At 38.5% G+C, this 16786-nt stretch overlaps 1 protein-coding gene across 1 annotated transcript in view; it reads right to left on the reverse strand.

The window, feature by feature from the left end:
* Map3k15 (mitogen-activated protein kinase kinase kinase 15) overlaps positions 1–16786 on the reverse strand; it is a 135485-nt gene that overhangs the window by 52899 nt on the left and 65800 nt on the right. The window contains exons 7-10 of the mRNA XM_028772703.1: positions 9067–9237; positions 5386–5498; positions 4838–4997; positions 1415–1565 (exon numbers count right to left, since the gene is read on the reverse strand). Coding sequence (XP_028628536.1) covers positions 1415–1565; positions 4838–4997; positions 5386–5498; positions 9067–9237 — 595 coding nt within the window. The remainder of the gene's footprint in view (positions 1–1414; positions 1566–4837; positions 4998–5385; positions 5499–9066; positions 9238–16786) is intronic.

Here is a 16786-nt window from a genome sequence, read left to right on the forward strand (position 1 = left end):
GCCCATTGAGGAAGTCAAAGAATTTATAATTTATATTCAATGAATATTGAAGAGCAACTATGTCCAGCAAGGCTCTAGCCAGGCCTATAGCATGGCACACAAGTCCCTGTCTGCATGAAGGTTCTGTTCCAAGGAGGGCACCCAGAACACTGAATACACAAAGCTATCCAATCTAATGCCAAGTAACACTCCAAAAAGAGTAAGAAGCAGAAAAGTTGGGCTTGATCATACAGGGAGGTTAAGAAAGGCTTGCTTGAAAAGGTGACAGAAGAAAAAAAGGAAGTTATAGTTTTTGAGATAAATAAGGAAGTAGAAAGGTTGGCCAGCAAGTACCAATATGTACATATGCAAGGAAATGAAAATCGAGTGGTGTTTCATCAGTAATGCTATTTAATTGCTTAAGAACATGGAAGGGCAAAGAGGAAGAAAGTGAAGAAGAGAGAAAGAGGGCAGGTGGAGGTGTAGGTGTGGGGAGCAGATGAGGAAATGAATCTCCCAAACAGAGCAATCAACATGTTTAGTATGGCAAACCTATGTAGGACCTACTGTTTGTTACTGATTTGTACCTATCCAGTTTAAAACATTTTAAAACTAAAATAAGATTTTAAAATGTACTACCCAGAAACAAAAAAAAAACTGTAAGCATTTCCAACAACTGAGTAGTTAATAAAAATTCTTGTTAAAAATACTCATTTTCACAAAAGTCTCATGGCATAAATATGAAATACAGTTATTAAAACACAATGGCTAGAATACTTAGATATCTCACTTATAAAAATTTATGAGATGTACATAAAATTGAAACAAAAACTAAATGAAAAGCTAAAAGCAAGTCTGCTTTTTCAACAAAGTTTTAAATATTAATTAGTAGCACTGGAGGAAAAGACAGCTTTAAATTCCTTGTTCAACGTTTTTAAGGACGAGATTTTTTATTTTCACCCTATTATTTTTGAACCAGATAATTATTGTGTGTGTGAGAAGTACTGTTCCACTCACTGGGGGACATTTAGCAGTCACCCTAGTCCTTATATCTTATTGACTGTATCATCAACTCTTACCCCTAGTTCTAACACCCAAAATGTCTACAAATTCTGCCAAATGTCTCTTGAATGGAACAAAATTACATTCAGTCAAGAGACAATATTTGAGAGGACATGAGCAACTTTGTCTCAGAGTCTAACTTATCATTTGCTGATCCCACAGACTATTATCCCAATATTATAAGTTGCAGTTTTCTTCCTTTTTAAAGTTTTTCACAATTATGTAGCATAAATGTCTAGTTTCTTCTGTCTATCTTAAAGGATTAGGGTTGGTGGTATAGCTTAGTGTTAGAATATATGCCTAACATGTACCACTTTTAGGTTCGATCCCAGCAAAGAAACAACCACCCCCCTGTCCATTTAGCAGATCTTACTGGAAATCTGAGTCCATTAGTAACTTCGTTTGTTGCTTCGAAAATGATATCTAACCAGAAGTTAAGTCGTTCCTGCCGGGGTGAGTGTTCTGCAATGGGTTTCTTGAAGCGTTGAATTAACAGCAGGTTCTGAACTAATGACCGCAGATACCTGGAAAAAAGTCACGAACCTCATAAATTAGATTCCTAAAGAAACTGAAATCAATTCTAAACCCTTTAAAAGAAGCTTTTCAAAGCCTTATGCACTTCAATTTGCATTTGTCATGAGCTCTTCATAAAGTCACTGAGCAGACACATAACTAATCACAAGAAATGCAAACAGCAGACAAAATCAATACAACAAAATTCTAAAAGACAAGCTTTTTACTAACACTCCAATTTTAGTACATACTGTCCAATGTTTCTTGGCCTTTTGGCTAAGACCAAGCTTCAGTACGACATCTAATCGTAGTGGAAAGCATGGGATAACTGTTTTAGAAAACAGAAAAAGCAATTACAAAATGGCAATATGTCAAACCTCTTAAAAATTTTTTAAGTAACCTTTAAGTTTTGAGGTATTTTTAGAAATAGTATACCAAAATCTATATATCCTTGATCCAATATGCTCTACTAACAACATCTTGCAAATTCATTGTACAGTATCACAATCAAAATTCTGCCACTGCTATAGTCAAGGTAGAGTTCATGCCCACCACTATGAGCCACCCCCTCATGTTGCTGTCCTACAGTAATAACTATTTCTTTCCCATTCCTATCCTCTCCCTCAATTCCAGCAACTGCTTATCTAAAACCTGTTGCTTTTTACTTACAAATATCATAATAATCTGACCAGGTACACTTTCATGTCAGGAATCCTTGATTCTGCCCACACTTTGCTGTTTTCAAGCAAACTGAATATTTGAAAATATAGTTGTCAGGCAGTGGTGGTCACTTTCTCTCTGGCACTAAATAAATAGGGATGGTTCATATGAAAGCATCATTGTATTATTTGGTTCTTTGAGGATAAAATAAAACATTATTTAGAAAAGTAGACCAGTTTCAACTCTAGCTGACTGGTTTGGGTACTTATGAGGCCTTAATCACCCACATTTGACACATTCTGGCCCTTGTCTAGATGCTAACATTGCTCTAAGCTCTGGAATATCCTGTCTGCTAAGACTGTTTTCCAGGGCTAATGCATGACAGTCTTCACTAACAACATGACTCAGGTTGAAAGCCTTGGTCCATGCACCATATCAGTTTGACCTCTGGAAAAGCTGAAGATGGCAATATTAAGAGCATGAACATTTTGTGCCTACATAATTCATCCTAATAAAAAAGCTGCATATCAAGGCTTATTGAACTTTCCCGGCTGTCAGCACTTTATCCCTAATGTCACATATTGGTGATGGAATAATTATTCCCATCTGTAGATATTATTCCACTGGGAGATGGGACTTGAAAGTGTGTACATAATCTCTTCCAGACACATGTTCCAAGTATCTTCTGCCATCACTAACTTAATCTGTATTATTTCAATGTAACAGTCATAACAATGAATGTAATAACATTTCTGAGTTCTGTTTAAGTCCTAAACACCAGACTGGCTTTTAGGTACTGGGCACTCTTGATGGTAAGCACAACATTGTTAGTCAGTTAACCCAGGTACTAATACAAGGGCACTAGATCCAACCCCAGGGTTTCCTTTTTCTGGAGTCTACTCTACTTGGTCCAGACACAGCAGTGAACTTAAGATTAGGATACTATACACAGCAGCCATTCTTGGAGGGCTGGAGACCCAACATGGATGTACTCATTCAGTTCAAGAACTTCTAGAATGTTGATAGGGCCTGGAAACCAAATGTTAGTTTTCTCAGACTGGAGAGAATAAAGATTGAAGAAATGGGAAGAAATCCCTACCCTCAGAATCCAGTTGGTGTATTAAACTGGAAAGTAAGAAGTAGCAGGTGGACATGGGCTATTTAATTTTAAAAAAAAATCAAGTCTGAGTCCTAATCAGAGAATCCAAAATCTGAAATGTTTAAAAACCCCACACTTTTTGAGTGTTGAGTCTACATCTCTGTGTTTATTACAGCACTGTTCACATTAGTGGAATCATACAATCAGCCTAGGTGTCCATCAACAGGGAAAACAAGGTATACATAAACAACTGAATATTATCTGACTATAAAGAATGAAACTATACTATTTGAAGGAAAATAGATGGAACTAAAGATCATCAGGTTAAGCAAAATAATCCAGGTCATGGAGGAAAAATATGGGGAAAAATATTTTTAATTTTAGAAAAGACTTGAAAGTAAAAGAGGTATTATTTTGGGATAGGAAGGAGACCAGAGGGAAGGAAGAGAGGTGGGAGAAGGTAATGGGGGTGGCTGTAGCCATCATGCAGTTCACCCATGCAGAACTGAACAATGAAATCCACCATTTTGTATAATTAACATACACACACAATTTAAGCTTTGGGTTTTGAAACAGTTCAGATTTGGTTAGGGATGTTCATGTAGTGAAGTCTATACAAATAGTAAAAAATCCAAACTCCCAAATCTCAGATGCTTTAGAGTCCCAAGTATTTCAGATAAGGAATATTCAACATGAAATAGATCTGTATTTTAGAAAACTCAGATAGCATCCATAAGAGAAAACACAAAATTAAAACTTGTATAAGGTCATCTCTTTAAGATAAGCACTGTCAATATCTAGGATAACATCTCTTTATCATTTACTCATTATGTAAGTGTCTACTAAGCATTTTTATGAGACTATAGTATTCAATAAGGTAACTATGTAATTCTAATGAAGCTTCATGTATCTATGGGAAAGTCTGATATTGCCCATCCTTTTTCCATGAGTAGCATAGCAGGTATACATTTTTAAATTAAAACTAGAGAAAATAGTTCTCCAAGTGTAGTTCTCCAGGAATAGGGATAGATTGTGGAGTAGGGAGGCAGTATAGCAACTGAGAAGGATGCCAACATCCTTGAAGAGGGTCAACAGAATACCTTCTGTCACCACAAAGCCCACAATGGCTAGCAGACCGCTGCATGCCTCCAGCTCAGGAACATCATTTTCTTGGTGGTGTTTTTCAGCCTTATTATATAAGCCTTATTACAGACACATATAAATACTAATATCAAACAGCATTTTGCTCTTGAAGACATAAACTAAAAAGAGTCAAGAGGACTGACAGTCTAGTCTCAGGGATAGAGCATGCAAGGATACATTCCAGGTGAGCATGTATCTGTCTCTTCTACGCTGCACATAAAAGCAATGAACTCTCAGAGCTGTTATGTCTATCTTAACCGCTTTAATGAGGAAGTTAGGTAGTTGGTGCCCTGTTGCATTTCACATTTTCTCCTTGAATGAGACATTTCAGAACAGGATAACATTGGAGACATGAGATTACTAGGCACAGATGGGACTTACCAGACCGGGGGTTTCAGTTTGAACAACCTCTCTGCTGCCTGGACAGCCTTCCCAATATCACTTGCCAGCATGCTGACGGTGAAGAACTGACCTACATCCCAGTAATTGTTCATTTTCTCCAGGCTCCCTTTTCTTCCCAATAAACTGTTCAGCCGGACACCTTAAGAATTTGAATTTTGATATCATGAAAGAACTTTCTAGTTCTGACATATTATATAAGACTTTAGGAAAAGGACAAGCAGGCAGCCATTTTATTTGGCTGCTCTCTCAGGTATGCTATTGGAAAGTAACTGGAAAGCATCATTAGCTATTTGAAATACACACACACACACACAATCTCAAGTCTTGCTATGTAGGTCTGGTTATCTGGAAGTTACTATGTAAAACAGGCCAGTCTCATTTAGGGAGATTCACCTGCCTCTAACTCTGACTTCTGAGTGCTGGAATTAAAGTTGTCTATCACCATACCCAACAAATTGAACAGATTTTTTTAAATGTTCAATTTGTATAACTAAAACATAAATGCTTGCAATAATAAACAGCTTTACCTATTTTCCTTAGTTCCATTGAAGTTTCAAACTGTTGTCCAGAAACTATCAGCAAAACTGCAAGGTTAATTCCCGAATAAAGTGATGACTGGAGTTCAAACCCTTTGCGATACCTATAATTACAGACCCACCAAATTATTACATCATCTTATTTTAAAGTGAAATGTATAGACAATGATACAAAATACCTTCTCATAAAAATAATTATTACTCTAATGTTTTATAGTTCTTGCCATAATCCTGACAAACATGTACACACAACAGTCTCAATTAACCTGTTTTGACAATGTAAGAGCAACACAGTAACTTACACCAAGAAATTTTTAATTTTCATCCTTATATTTTAATCACAAAAGCATATATTGACTAAATAAAAGGGAAATCATATGAAAGCATACAAAAGAAAATTAAAATCCATTATAATCCTCCCAAATGACCCTAATTTGATATTTGAATCTCATTTTAAGTTAAACTCTCAGTTTATATTGGATATTTTTTATTTCATAGAAATGGCATCAATCATGAGTTATTTCTCTACTAGTCATTTGTTTGCTTGCTTACATTATCACAACACTGAATCACTTCTTCATGTATGAAGATAATCCCTGAATTCAACCCTAAGTGGCTATCAATGCAAATGTTCAGGGGAAGCAATGGGAATGAGGTAAAACCAAAGAGTGCCATTTATATAGTTTCATTTTAACTGTCTGCTATATTCTTTACTAGACATAAAATGTTTATCTATTAGCAAGTATGACTTCTATGATAAGGAAAAGCAATTGATTCAACAGAGTGGTAACACAAACATAGATGATACCAAGGATTTACAAACCAAGAGTGATTTTCTTTTCATTTATATGACAAGAGAATATAGTGACCCATTAGCTATTAAAGAGAAAAGTTATTTAGTTGGTTAAAATGTGGTTTTATGAACTTTGGAGGATAACATAGGTACCACCACACAGACCAGAGGACACCAAGAAGTCACTGATAACAAAACTGCAACCTTTCTCTAACCCTGTCAATGTTCTAAGACTTAAAATTTCATATCTTACCAGATTTTCCCATGTTTCTGTCACAATGAAAAGGTATACCAAAGCTAAGCAGGAAAGGCTTTATTCCTAGCACTTGAGAGACTGAGGTGAGAGATTTGCAAAATGAACTCAATATGAACATCACTCTTAAGTAAAACAGGTAGGTAAAGAGATGATATGGGATCATAGTCTTAAGAGAGTAGCTAAGCTGGAACTCTCTATCTAAGGGCCCTAAGGTATGGGAGTGGTTGGGAATCCCAGCAAAGTTTGTGTACAGAGAAATTGTGTACATAGTATATTTCTCTGCCCTTTTGAGTTTGGTAGGCCACATGACTTATTTTAACCAAATGTGGTAGAAGTGAGTTCAAGTGAGTTCCTGAACATAAGCCCCAACAGGCCTTGTAGTTCCCACCTTTACTTTCAATATCAGCTGTCAGATATGAATGGGGCCATATTGGATTTTCTAACCCTGTGAAAACCCCAAGCTGACACCAACTTTAGGAGTGAGACCTAGAAAAGGAACTGCCTTAAAATCCCACAGGATCACAACCCACAAATCGCTACAATGTGGAGCTACTAACAACATTCAGGGACGTTATATAGTAAGACACAGAGGGGACATTCCCTAAAATATACCCATTGCCTAAGTATAGAATACCCAAGATACAGTCCACAGAACTCAAAAAGGTCAACAAGCTGAAGGGCCACCTCAAGTGAGGACACCGCAGTCCCACTGGGGAGGGAGACAAAAGCAACCACAAGTGGGGAGGTAGGGAGGGGCCTGGGAGGGAAATCAGACTGGGGAGGGGGTGGGGAGAGGGGAACCTGATCTGATATTGGGTGAGGGAAAAGGACTGACCCCCTGAGGGCCAGCAGAAAGAATGGACACAGGCAACCTAGGAAGGTAGGAAGTTGAGGGGACCCTCCAGAATGTACCAGAAACCTAGGAGGTGAGAGACTCTCAGGACTCAAATGGAGGGACCATAGTCATAGATGAAATGCCCAACAGTAGGGAGAGGGAACTTATAGAGCCCACCTCCAGCAGAAAGACAGGGCATCAAGTGAGGGATGGGGTCAAAATCCCAGACTCAAAACTCTGACCCATAATTGTTCTTGCCTTCAAGAACTGCAGGGATGGAAATGGAGAGGAGCCTGAGGAAAAGAAGGTCCAGTGACAGGCCCAAAGTGGGATTCAGCTCAAGGGGGGCCCCTAAGGCTTGACACTATTACTGAGGCTATGGAGTGCTCACAAAAAGGGACGTATCATGAGTGCCCTTCAGAATACCCAACAAGCAGCTGAAAGAGTCAGATGCAGATATTTACAGCCAACGAGTGGACAGAAGTTGCTGACCACTGTGGCTGAATTAGGGAAAGGCTGAAAGAAGCTGAGGAGGAGGGAGACCATGCAGGAGGACCAGCAGTCTCAATTAACCTGAATCCCTGAAATCTCTCAAACACTAGACCACCAACCAGGCAGCATACACCAGTTAATATGAGGCCCCCAACACATATACAGCAGAGGAGTGCAGGGTCTGAACTCAGTTAGAGAAGGTACACCTAACCCTCAGGAAGTTTAGAGGTATGGTGGGATGGGGGTTGGAGGGGTGGAGAGGAGGTACAGGATGTGGATCAGTCATAGGGTGGACTGGTAGGAGGATAAAATCTGGAGTGTAAAAAAAAAGAAAAATAAATTAATAATAATAATGCACATCAGATATCATCAGTCCTTGATCAAAACTATTCAATGATGTCCCTTCCCATTTAAGAGAAAAATAATCTTTTTGTCCCATTCATTGATCTTTTTTGCCTATTCTTCACCACTACTTAGTGTGTCCAGCATGGTCACTCCTCCAACATCTTTGCTTTTGCTCTTTCCCTTACGAGGACCACTTTCTTCATAGTTACCTGTGAAGCTTATTCCTTCATTGTCTTCCTATCTCCACCTGCCTTTCACACTATCCTATTGAAAATCACAAACTATGGACTAGAAGTATAGCTCAATGCCAGAGCACTTGCCTAGCATGCACAAAGTCCTGGGTTTGATCCCTAGAAACTCCAAAATAAAACAAAATAAATTAAAAATGTAAGATCATTCTCCCAAACTTCCTTTTACTCTCTTTCCCTGATTACCCACCCCAGGCCTTTACCATCAGCTGATATCCTATAGATTGGATTTGCTTGCTGACTTTTCTTACCAGCAAGGCAAGATCCCCAAAGACAAGGATTCGTATCTACTATGTCTGCTCAACCCATCTAAAAGTGTCTAGCTCAAAGTAAGCCTTCAAGTAAGCCTTCAGTAAATTCAATAAATAAAATCTACTGAATAAAGACAGGCAGACATGAACAGCTTACTGAGAAGATGAAGCCCAATGGTGGTGGAGACAATTCTTGAAAGGGCAGCTGGTGGGTGTATGTGAAGCCTCATTCCTGTCTCATGAATGAGTAGATGAATGGGGTAAGTATATACAACAGGAACCGCTATTTCTCACGGTTTTCTCTCAGACCCAGGAATCTGAACTCTCCTTGATCACATACATATATTGCAATTGTTTTCACTGTCAGTCAGCAGACATACACACACTAGGGAAAGACTTGGCTATTCCGCCTACAAGGTTCTGTTCTATGTAGCATCGAGTGTACTATTTACCACTCAATGGCACTGTCTCGGCTTGCATCCTCTTCACAACCTGAATCCAGGAAGATGTCCTTGTAGATCCTCCCACACAGGCAAAACATGTCAGGAGCTGGGTGGTCACAGCTTTGCAGAACTTGGAGCATGACCTGAAGAGCCTTTTCACGGTCACCTGTGCTGTTTCTCCTGAAAGATAATGTTACGAGATCACAGTCATGTAATTTAAGATGTTGTTCTGCTCAAAGGAAAAATATTTTAAGATTTCTTTTTTCTGTCTGTAGCCTATGATGGGGCTTCTCAGCCCCCACAACCACACAAGATAATTCTAATAATAAATATCATTTTATTTCTATTCTTGCCACCATTTCGGACATGATCTTACATTGTAGCCCTGGTTATTCCCTGAACTCACTGTGTAGACTAAGCTGTTCACTCAAACTTGCAGCAATTCTTCTGTCTTTGCCTCTCTAGTGCTGATACAAACATGTACCACCATGCCAGGCTCTTCTTAGATCTCTGTGTTTCTTATTGGTCTATGGCTATGAAGATTTTTGCCTATAACCACAGTTTTCTCCACTTTTGAATACTTTTAACATTTTTCATAAAAGTAAAAGGTAAACATCCTGACTTAACAATTCTACTTCTAGAATTTATAATATAAAATTCCCCTAACAAATGTTGCAAAAGACATTTGTTGTGGCATTGCTTTTAATAGTGAACAATTGGCGGTAGTTGTAAATGTCTGTTTACAGAATAAATGAACCATCAGATGTATTGTATAACAGCCAACCTATGTAATACTACTATGCAGCTCTTAGAAAGGAATAGATACCTAAATGATAATGTAGAATATACATAATATTGTATGGAAAATGCTAATGGAAAGCATGACCTTCTTCTTTGAAATAAACACTGCTAACATATATGTTCGTGCATATAGACAGATGCCTGGAAGGATACACATTAAACTCTTTAGAAAACTCCTATGAGGACTTACATAAAGTGATATATTTTATGCCTTGTTAATAACTGATAATAATAGTGAATCTTTTACATATTTTGTTGGGACATGCCACTCAGCCCAAGCTGGAATGAAATTCACTATGTAGCCCCAGTCTGGCCTCAACTTCATAGTAATCCTTCTGCTTCAGCCTTCCAAATTCTGAGATTACATGTGCCAACTACTATACCAAGCTTTATTTTAGTAAACCAATAAAAATTATCCTTGATTTCTTGGTACTTTTATAGCAGATTTTAATGTTTTCTTTCCTAAAGACATACACCTCAAAAACATATTTCATCATCCAAGAAGACATAATAGTACCTAAATAGTCTTTCTCAACAAAGGATCCTCTATACAATTAAATCCTACAGAACATTACTGCATCATTTGAATGACTATTTTCTAAATTCTCCCAATGATGGTACATGACTAGCTCCATTGCATATGCATGAGATAAATTTATTATGTCATACAGTGGATTCCATAGGACATTAGGGTTTAATTCCTGTGTTGGAATTCAACCCAGGTTGAGAAGGGCTAATTTAGACACTTGGCATCCTTTCTGGAATCCTGTAGTAACTAAGCATGTTTTCTACTCTGTCTTTTTTTTAATACTCTATTTTGGTCTTGTTTTAATGTATTTTGTTTACCTCTCTGTCATACAGTGTCTAATTTAATCAGCCAGCAAAACAGATTGCTTTTTGTGGCCTATCATGATATTCTTTGTTAGAGCTAACAGATACTAAACCAACTCAAATTTACTAAAGCATCTAGATAACTCATCTATAGTAAGAATGAGGTAAAACAGTTCTACACCTGATACTAGCCAACTTTTGAGTCATGCAATATTCAGGATTTTGCAAAGAAATTAACTAAGCTCATCTAAATACTTAATTATTGATAATTCAAGTTAGAATTTTTTCTGGACTAGTTATACTAAGATTTCCTTTTGAGTTTTTAAATTATTAGTATTAACTCGCACTTATCTTTATTAAAACAAAATGTCTTTTGAATATACACAAAACAAAACAAAAATCAAGCACCTGAAAAAATGAAAAGCCAAGAGATTTTCAGCTTAAAAGCCACTTTAAGACAGGTGCTAAAGAGCTAATACCTACAGTGGTTACTAATCAGCTTTCAGTTCTGTTTATCATTTTCAGATCCCAAGTATCCAGAAACAAGTCCTAAAGACAAGAACTCCTGGGTTTAATCAGTCAGAGGTTTGTCAGTCAATCAGTTTCTGATACTATGACCAGTTTACAATGAAGAGAAAGTAAAGATGACAGGGTCTTAACTGTATTACACATACCTAGGGGTCTTTAAAAGTCTAGAGATCCAGAACGTGCCCCAAATCAATTACCTGTGAATCTCCAGAGATGATATTTGGACCACCATGCCTTTTATTCCTCACATTCTGATCCAGTATGTCTGCACTACTGCTAAGTCTATTGAACAATTCTCAGACTGATTATTTGATCTATGTGTGTATTTGACCTGTGTGTGCATTTGACAACTGTGGCTCCTTTTTCATTCATTTGATGTCCCTCAATCCTGCCTATCCATCAAGCACATGCCACTGGTTTTTATTTCAAACCATATCTGAAGTTAGTCTATTCCTCATGACTTCCACAGTTACCACCATAGCCCAGGCCACTGTCATTCCCTATCATCTCCCTTACTTCTCCACAATCAATTCTTAACACAGAAGTCATTGATCCTGCAACAATTTAATGTCAGGTAGCAAATGGTTCTAATGTAACCTCTCCTGGGTCAAGCTGGGTGGTGGTGTATGCCTGTAATCCCGGAACTCTGGAGGCTAAAACAGGAGTATTGTAAATCTGAGGCCTGGGCTACAGTAAGACTTTGTCTCTAACAAGACAGCAGCAGCAGCAACAACAACAACAAAAACAACAACAAACTCTTCAGGTACTCTTAGCTTAGAAGAAATATCATCTTCTAAATGTTGTCTTCAATACTTCCCAAGATCTTGTAGCTAGTTATTTCTCCAATCTCATCCCTTACTGTCTAACACTCCCTAACATCTATTCTGCTCCAGCTCTGCAAGCCTTCTTACTGTTCCCAATGCTAGTAAGTATATGACACGGCTCCTGATTACTTTCTGACTTTACTCCAGATCACTTTCTAATGAGTAGGTCTTCTCTGATGAGACCACGCTCCTTTCTAGAACATTGTCTTGCAACTGCTGTAAATATAATAGAAGATTTTTAAGGTGTACAAGCATGTGTAGAGTTATTCTTGTTGTAGGAAGTCAGGATGAGGTCAATTCCAGAACTCACAATTCCTACATCCGTTTGCCTGTTCTATGTAGATGACTAAAGGAAAGAGCCTTTGGTAGTAAAGACAGGGATCAACTCAGCTTTTTTAAAAAGAAAAAACAGTAGGTGACAGGATAAAATGCAATCTAGAATCATCCTTAAGCAAAACAAAATTACTTATCCTAAAAATTTTCTTGCTCCATCCTCACTCTCTAAATTTAGTTTAGAAAGCCACAAATTAAAGAGATATTCAGAAACCAAAAGCTGTTGCATGCATTAATCACAGCACTTGGATTCCAGGCCCTGCAAAGATATCAGAAATGGCAGTCCCTGGCTCTTCCTGTACAAATATTGACAAGACAGAAAGAGCAGCAGGGGGACAGGAGGTTGGGGGTTGGGCTAATCACAGTTGAAGTGAATCAAATTAAAAATGCAATCCACTTTCAACCCAGCTATTCTCTAGAACCATAAAAAAGCTATAAATGCTAATCACCAGGCCTAGACAAGGCCTCTAATATTCACAGTAACAAACAAAATAAAAACACACTTCAGACTCAGGACTTTTAGGTATAATGTATAAAATATTGAGATGTGCAGAGAAGCAGAAAAATGCAATTCAATAATCGAAATATAACATAACCAACTGGACTGACTAGTGATGACTTTACTGAAAATAACAACTTGGGAAGGGTATGTTACCCACATGTGCCACCCAAGCATTTGGGAGCCTGAGGCAAGATGAACTGCATGAGGTTCAGGCTAGCCTGAGCTACAGTGTAAAACCCTTTCTCAAAAAAAAAAAAAATCCACTCCAAACCAGAACTTGAAATCAACTATCAAAAATACACTGTGGGCCGGAGAGATGGCTCAGTGGTTAAGAGCACTGGCTGCTCTTCCAGAGGTCCTGAGTTCGATTCCCAGCAACCACATGGTGGCTCACAACCATCTGTAGTGGGATCCGATGCCCTCTTCTGGTGTGTCTGAAGACAGCTACAGACAGTGTACTAACATGCATAAAATAAATAAATAAATCTTTAAAAATTACATTGCTTCTATGAATATTGTACATGGTGGGGAAAAGAAAAGGAGAGAAGGAGGGAAGAGAAGGAATGAATGAATAAGGGAGAGGAAAGAGAAATGAAAACTCCAAAACACAAGTCTAAGCACCACAGGAAAAAATAAAAACCACTGAATGAGCATATGCCAATTCAGACGCTACTCCAGACCCCTGCCACCAACTAACTCCCTTCTAAACAACCCAAAAACCCCTCAAAAACCACAAATTGGGGCTGGATGGTGAGGAAAATGACTAAGAAAGGGCAAAAAAAAGATAACTCTGGGGGGGTTAAACCATTGTACCTCTCGACAGTAGTAATCTCATGAGTATATTTTGCTGACCACATTCATCAAATTATATACTTATAATTTTACATTTTATTGCATATAAACTATGCCACAATTTGTATTAAGAGCATACAGAAACCAATCGGTACACCTGACTGTTTTATTGGGCCAGTGCTGGGTCTGTTTTCTTTCAGATACTTTCTGTCTTCACTATTCTGTTTCATTCAAGGAGTCAAGTCTCCAGGCTTCTGATAACCATCTATCTGCTAATAGCCATTGAAAGGCCATCTACATAGGTAACTGGAGGATGGGGAGAAGGAAGAGACCAGGCAACTTTGTCTGCTCTTTCCTGGCTTGGGGCACCTCCAGCCACAGATGGTTCTCTTTCATAAACAGCTCCCAGCAGGTTGCCTCCAGGCTACTCTGATATCTTGCCTTCTGGTAATTTCACCTGTGTTCTAGACCTCTCCAGATAAAGGGTGGCAGCAGTTTCCTACAGCTGCTAATTTCTAGGGTGCCTCCTGATTTTCTGACTCCCTCTTCAACTCTCTCATTCCCTGTGCAACCAATTTCCTGTGTTCAGTTTTTTCTATTTAATACATACAGTAGTTGTTTCCTGATTGAGCTCTGACAGATACACACCTGCCGAAGGAAAGCAGGTGCCCTCCCCTGGCCAGATGCCTCATATTTACAGATGAGAAGGGAACAATTAGAGACAACCTAACCTGTGTTCTCATGCCAACGATGCCCGCAGCCAAAGAAACACAAACCAAAATAGGTGTTTCCTACTCTACAAGTAAGTCCAAGTTATATCACAAGGCAGAAGCATTCCTGTCATGCTCCCATCATACCAAGTTTCTTCAGCCTTCAGGGGGATCACAAAGAAATATATGTGATGGCTCTATATGAATGACTAGAAGACTGTGCAACGCAGCTGGACAGAGTGCAGACTGGCTCTCCAGCTTGCACAAAGAGAGCAGGATCTGAAGCACATTCCTGCCTTGATCCCGCCCTGTGACATGTTAACAGAGATCTTTACAGTGGATCTAGTTACGTCTCCACTCCTATCTACAAGTTGGAGTGGGCTCATTGCAGCTTATATCCTTTTCTTCCTGACCACCCAGACTCCATTTTCCAACTTCCCTTGCAAGTAGGTGGAATTTAATTTGGGTGAATGGACACAAGAAGGAGGGAACAAAAACCATCAGTCCCTCACTAGGCTCATACTAACCTCCATACAATGACTGGAAAGTAGAAACGACCGAAATAGCCTTCAACAGATGAAATGATAAATAAAATATGGTCTATGGAATGCCTAGGAAATCAATAGAACACTTAGCAACAAAAAGGAAATGCGGACACAGTCTATGACACAATTGAATGTTGAAAATAGTATGCCACATGACAAAAGCCATACACAAAACAACAAATACTTAAACATTCTATTTATAGGGAATGGCTAGTACAGGCAAAGCCACAGACAGAGATGAAAAACAAAAGGTGAGGGAATTGGAATTAACTACTAATGGGTTGCCAGAATAGATTAATAGTGAGTAGGGAGGAAACCTGGAGGAAACAAGAAAGGGAAGTAATTGCTAATAGATAGATTTATTCAAGATTAATGATGTAAATGTTCTAAAATTAACTGTGCTTGTGATTGTACAACTTTGACAATATGCTAAAACTCACTGACTTGCCATTTTGGGTGAATTGCATAGTATGTATGAGATATTGCAATAAAGCTGAAACAAAATACACAGCTTTCCCCTTGCAATTCACTACGTTCTTCATTTTTTATCACTTGGCCTAAAGGAGATCTGACAGTCTATGAAGAGACAGAGCCTTGAGATAGATAGAGACTAGGTTGTCAAGTTAATAACCTGAAGAAGGGACTGTCCACCAGAATACATCTACATCTGGATGCTGCATGAGGGAAGAGAACTTTTTTCTCTGTGGGCTGTTTCTTATAGCACTTACCATACCCTGTTGAGTACATAAGTCAACGATACTAAGGAGGCGAGTGTTTACCTGGTCAGGAGGATACGCTCTCTTTTGAGTCTCTATATCAAATTGTCCTGTTGGAAAATACCTGGGGTCCCTGACTATGAAGATTTCCATCGCCACTGACCCTGACCTATGTATCTCCTGCTTTGGGTCCTAATTCAAGGGATGTTATGTGTGGAAGTTTCGATCAAAACCAAACCCATAGGTTCTGAATACCTGGTCCCCTGTTGGTGGTATTCTTCGGGGGAGATTATGGAACCTACAAGAGGAAGAGCTTTGCTGTTAGGAAGTAGGTCACTGGGAGCAGGCTTTGAGTCTTTATAGTCTCATCTCACTTAAAGTTCTCTTTCTCTACTTCCCTCATGTGGATGAAATTGGGGTCTCTTAGCTTCCTGCTGCCATGTTTGTCACTTCATGTTTTCCCCACCATTATGGACTCTCCCTCTGGAACTGTAAGCCAAAATAAACTATTTCTCCTACAAGTCATTTTTGGTCATGATGTTTTATCATAGCAGCAAAAGTAAAAACATAATACAGATAGTGGTATTACCAGTAATTATTTTTTGATATTTTTCTATATATACTGAACATAACTGAAATATTTTATGTATATACTCACATGTAAATAAATGACATAAAAATTTGCCTTTTACTGCCAAACCATGAAAATAACCATAGCACTCATACATTCATTATGTATGGATCTCTTCCAACTCTATACTGCAGTCAATCACCTAGCCATTAGTTAATTTACTCCATTCAACAAATTTTTATTGAACATTTCCATATGGGTGACACAGTGATCTTAGGCATTGGGTATCAGTGGCCTAGTATAATACCATGGCATAGTCCCTCCTCAGATTTAGAATCTAATGGGAGAAATGTTAGGTATTAGACAAATAAACACACAGATGGATCACTTTCAGATTTAGTACTGGCCTTCAGAAAGGAACAAACTAGATACTGAAGGATGACCAACCTCAGTAAGTCAAGTAAGTGATGACAGAAAGCATTCCCAGCACAGGAAAAACACATGCAAGCATCCACAGGTATCAATAGCCTGCTGTTCCTCACATGGAGGACCAGCTAGAAAGAAGTGAACCAGAGG

The sequence above is a fragment of the Grammomys surdaster genome, unplaced genomic scaffold (genome assembly GCF_004785775.1).
Source record: "Grammomys surdaster isolate TR1022 unplaced genomic scaffold, NIH_TR_1.0 217, whole genome shotgun sequence".
NCBI classification, from domain to species: Eukaryota; Metazoa; Chordata; class Mammalia; order Rodentia; family Muridae; genus Grammomys; species Grammomys surdaster.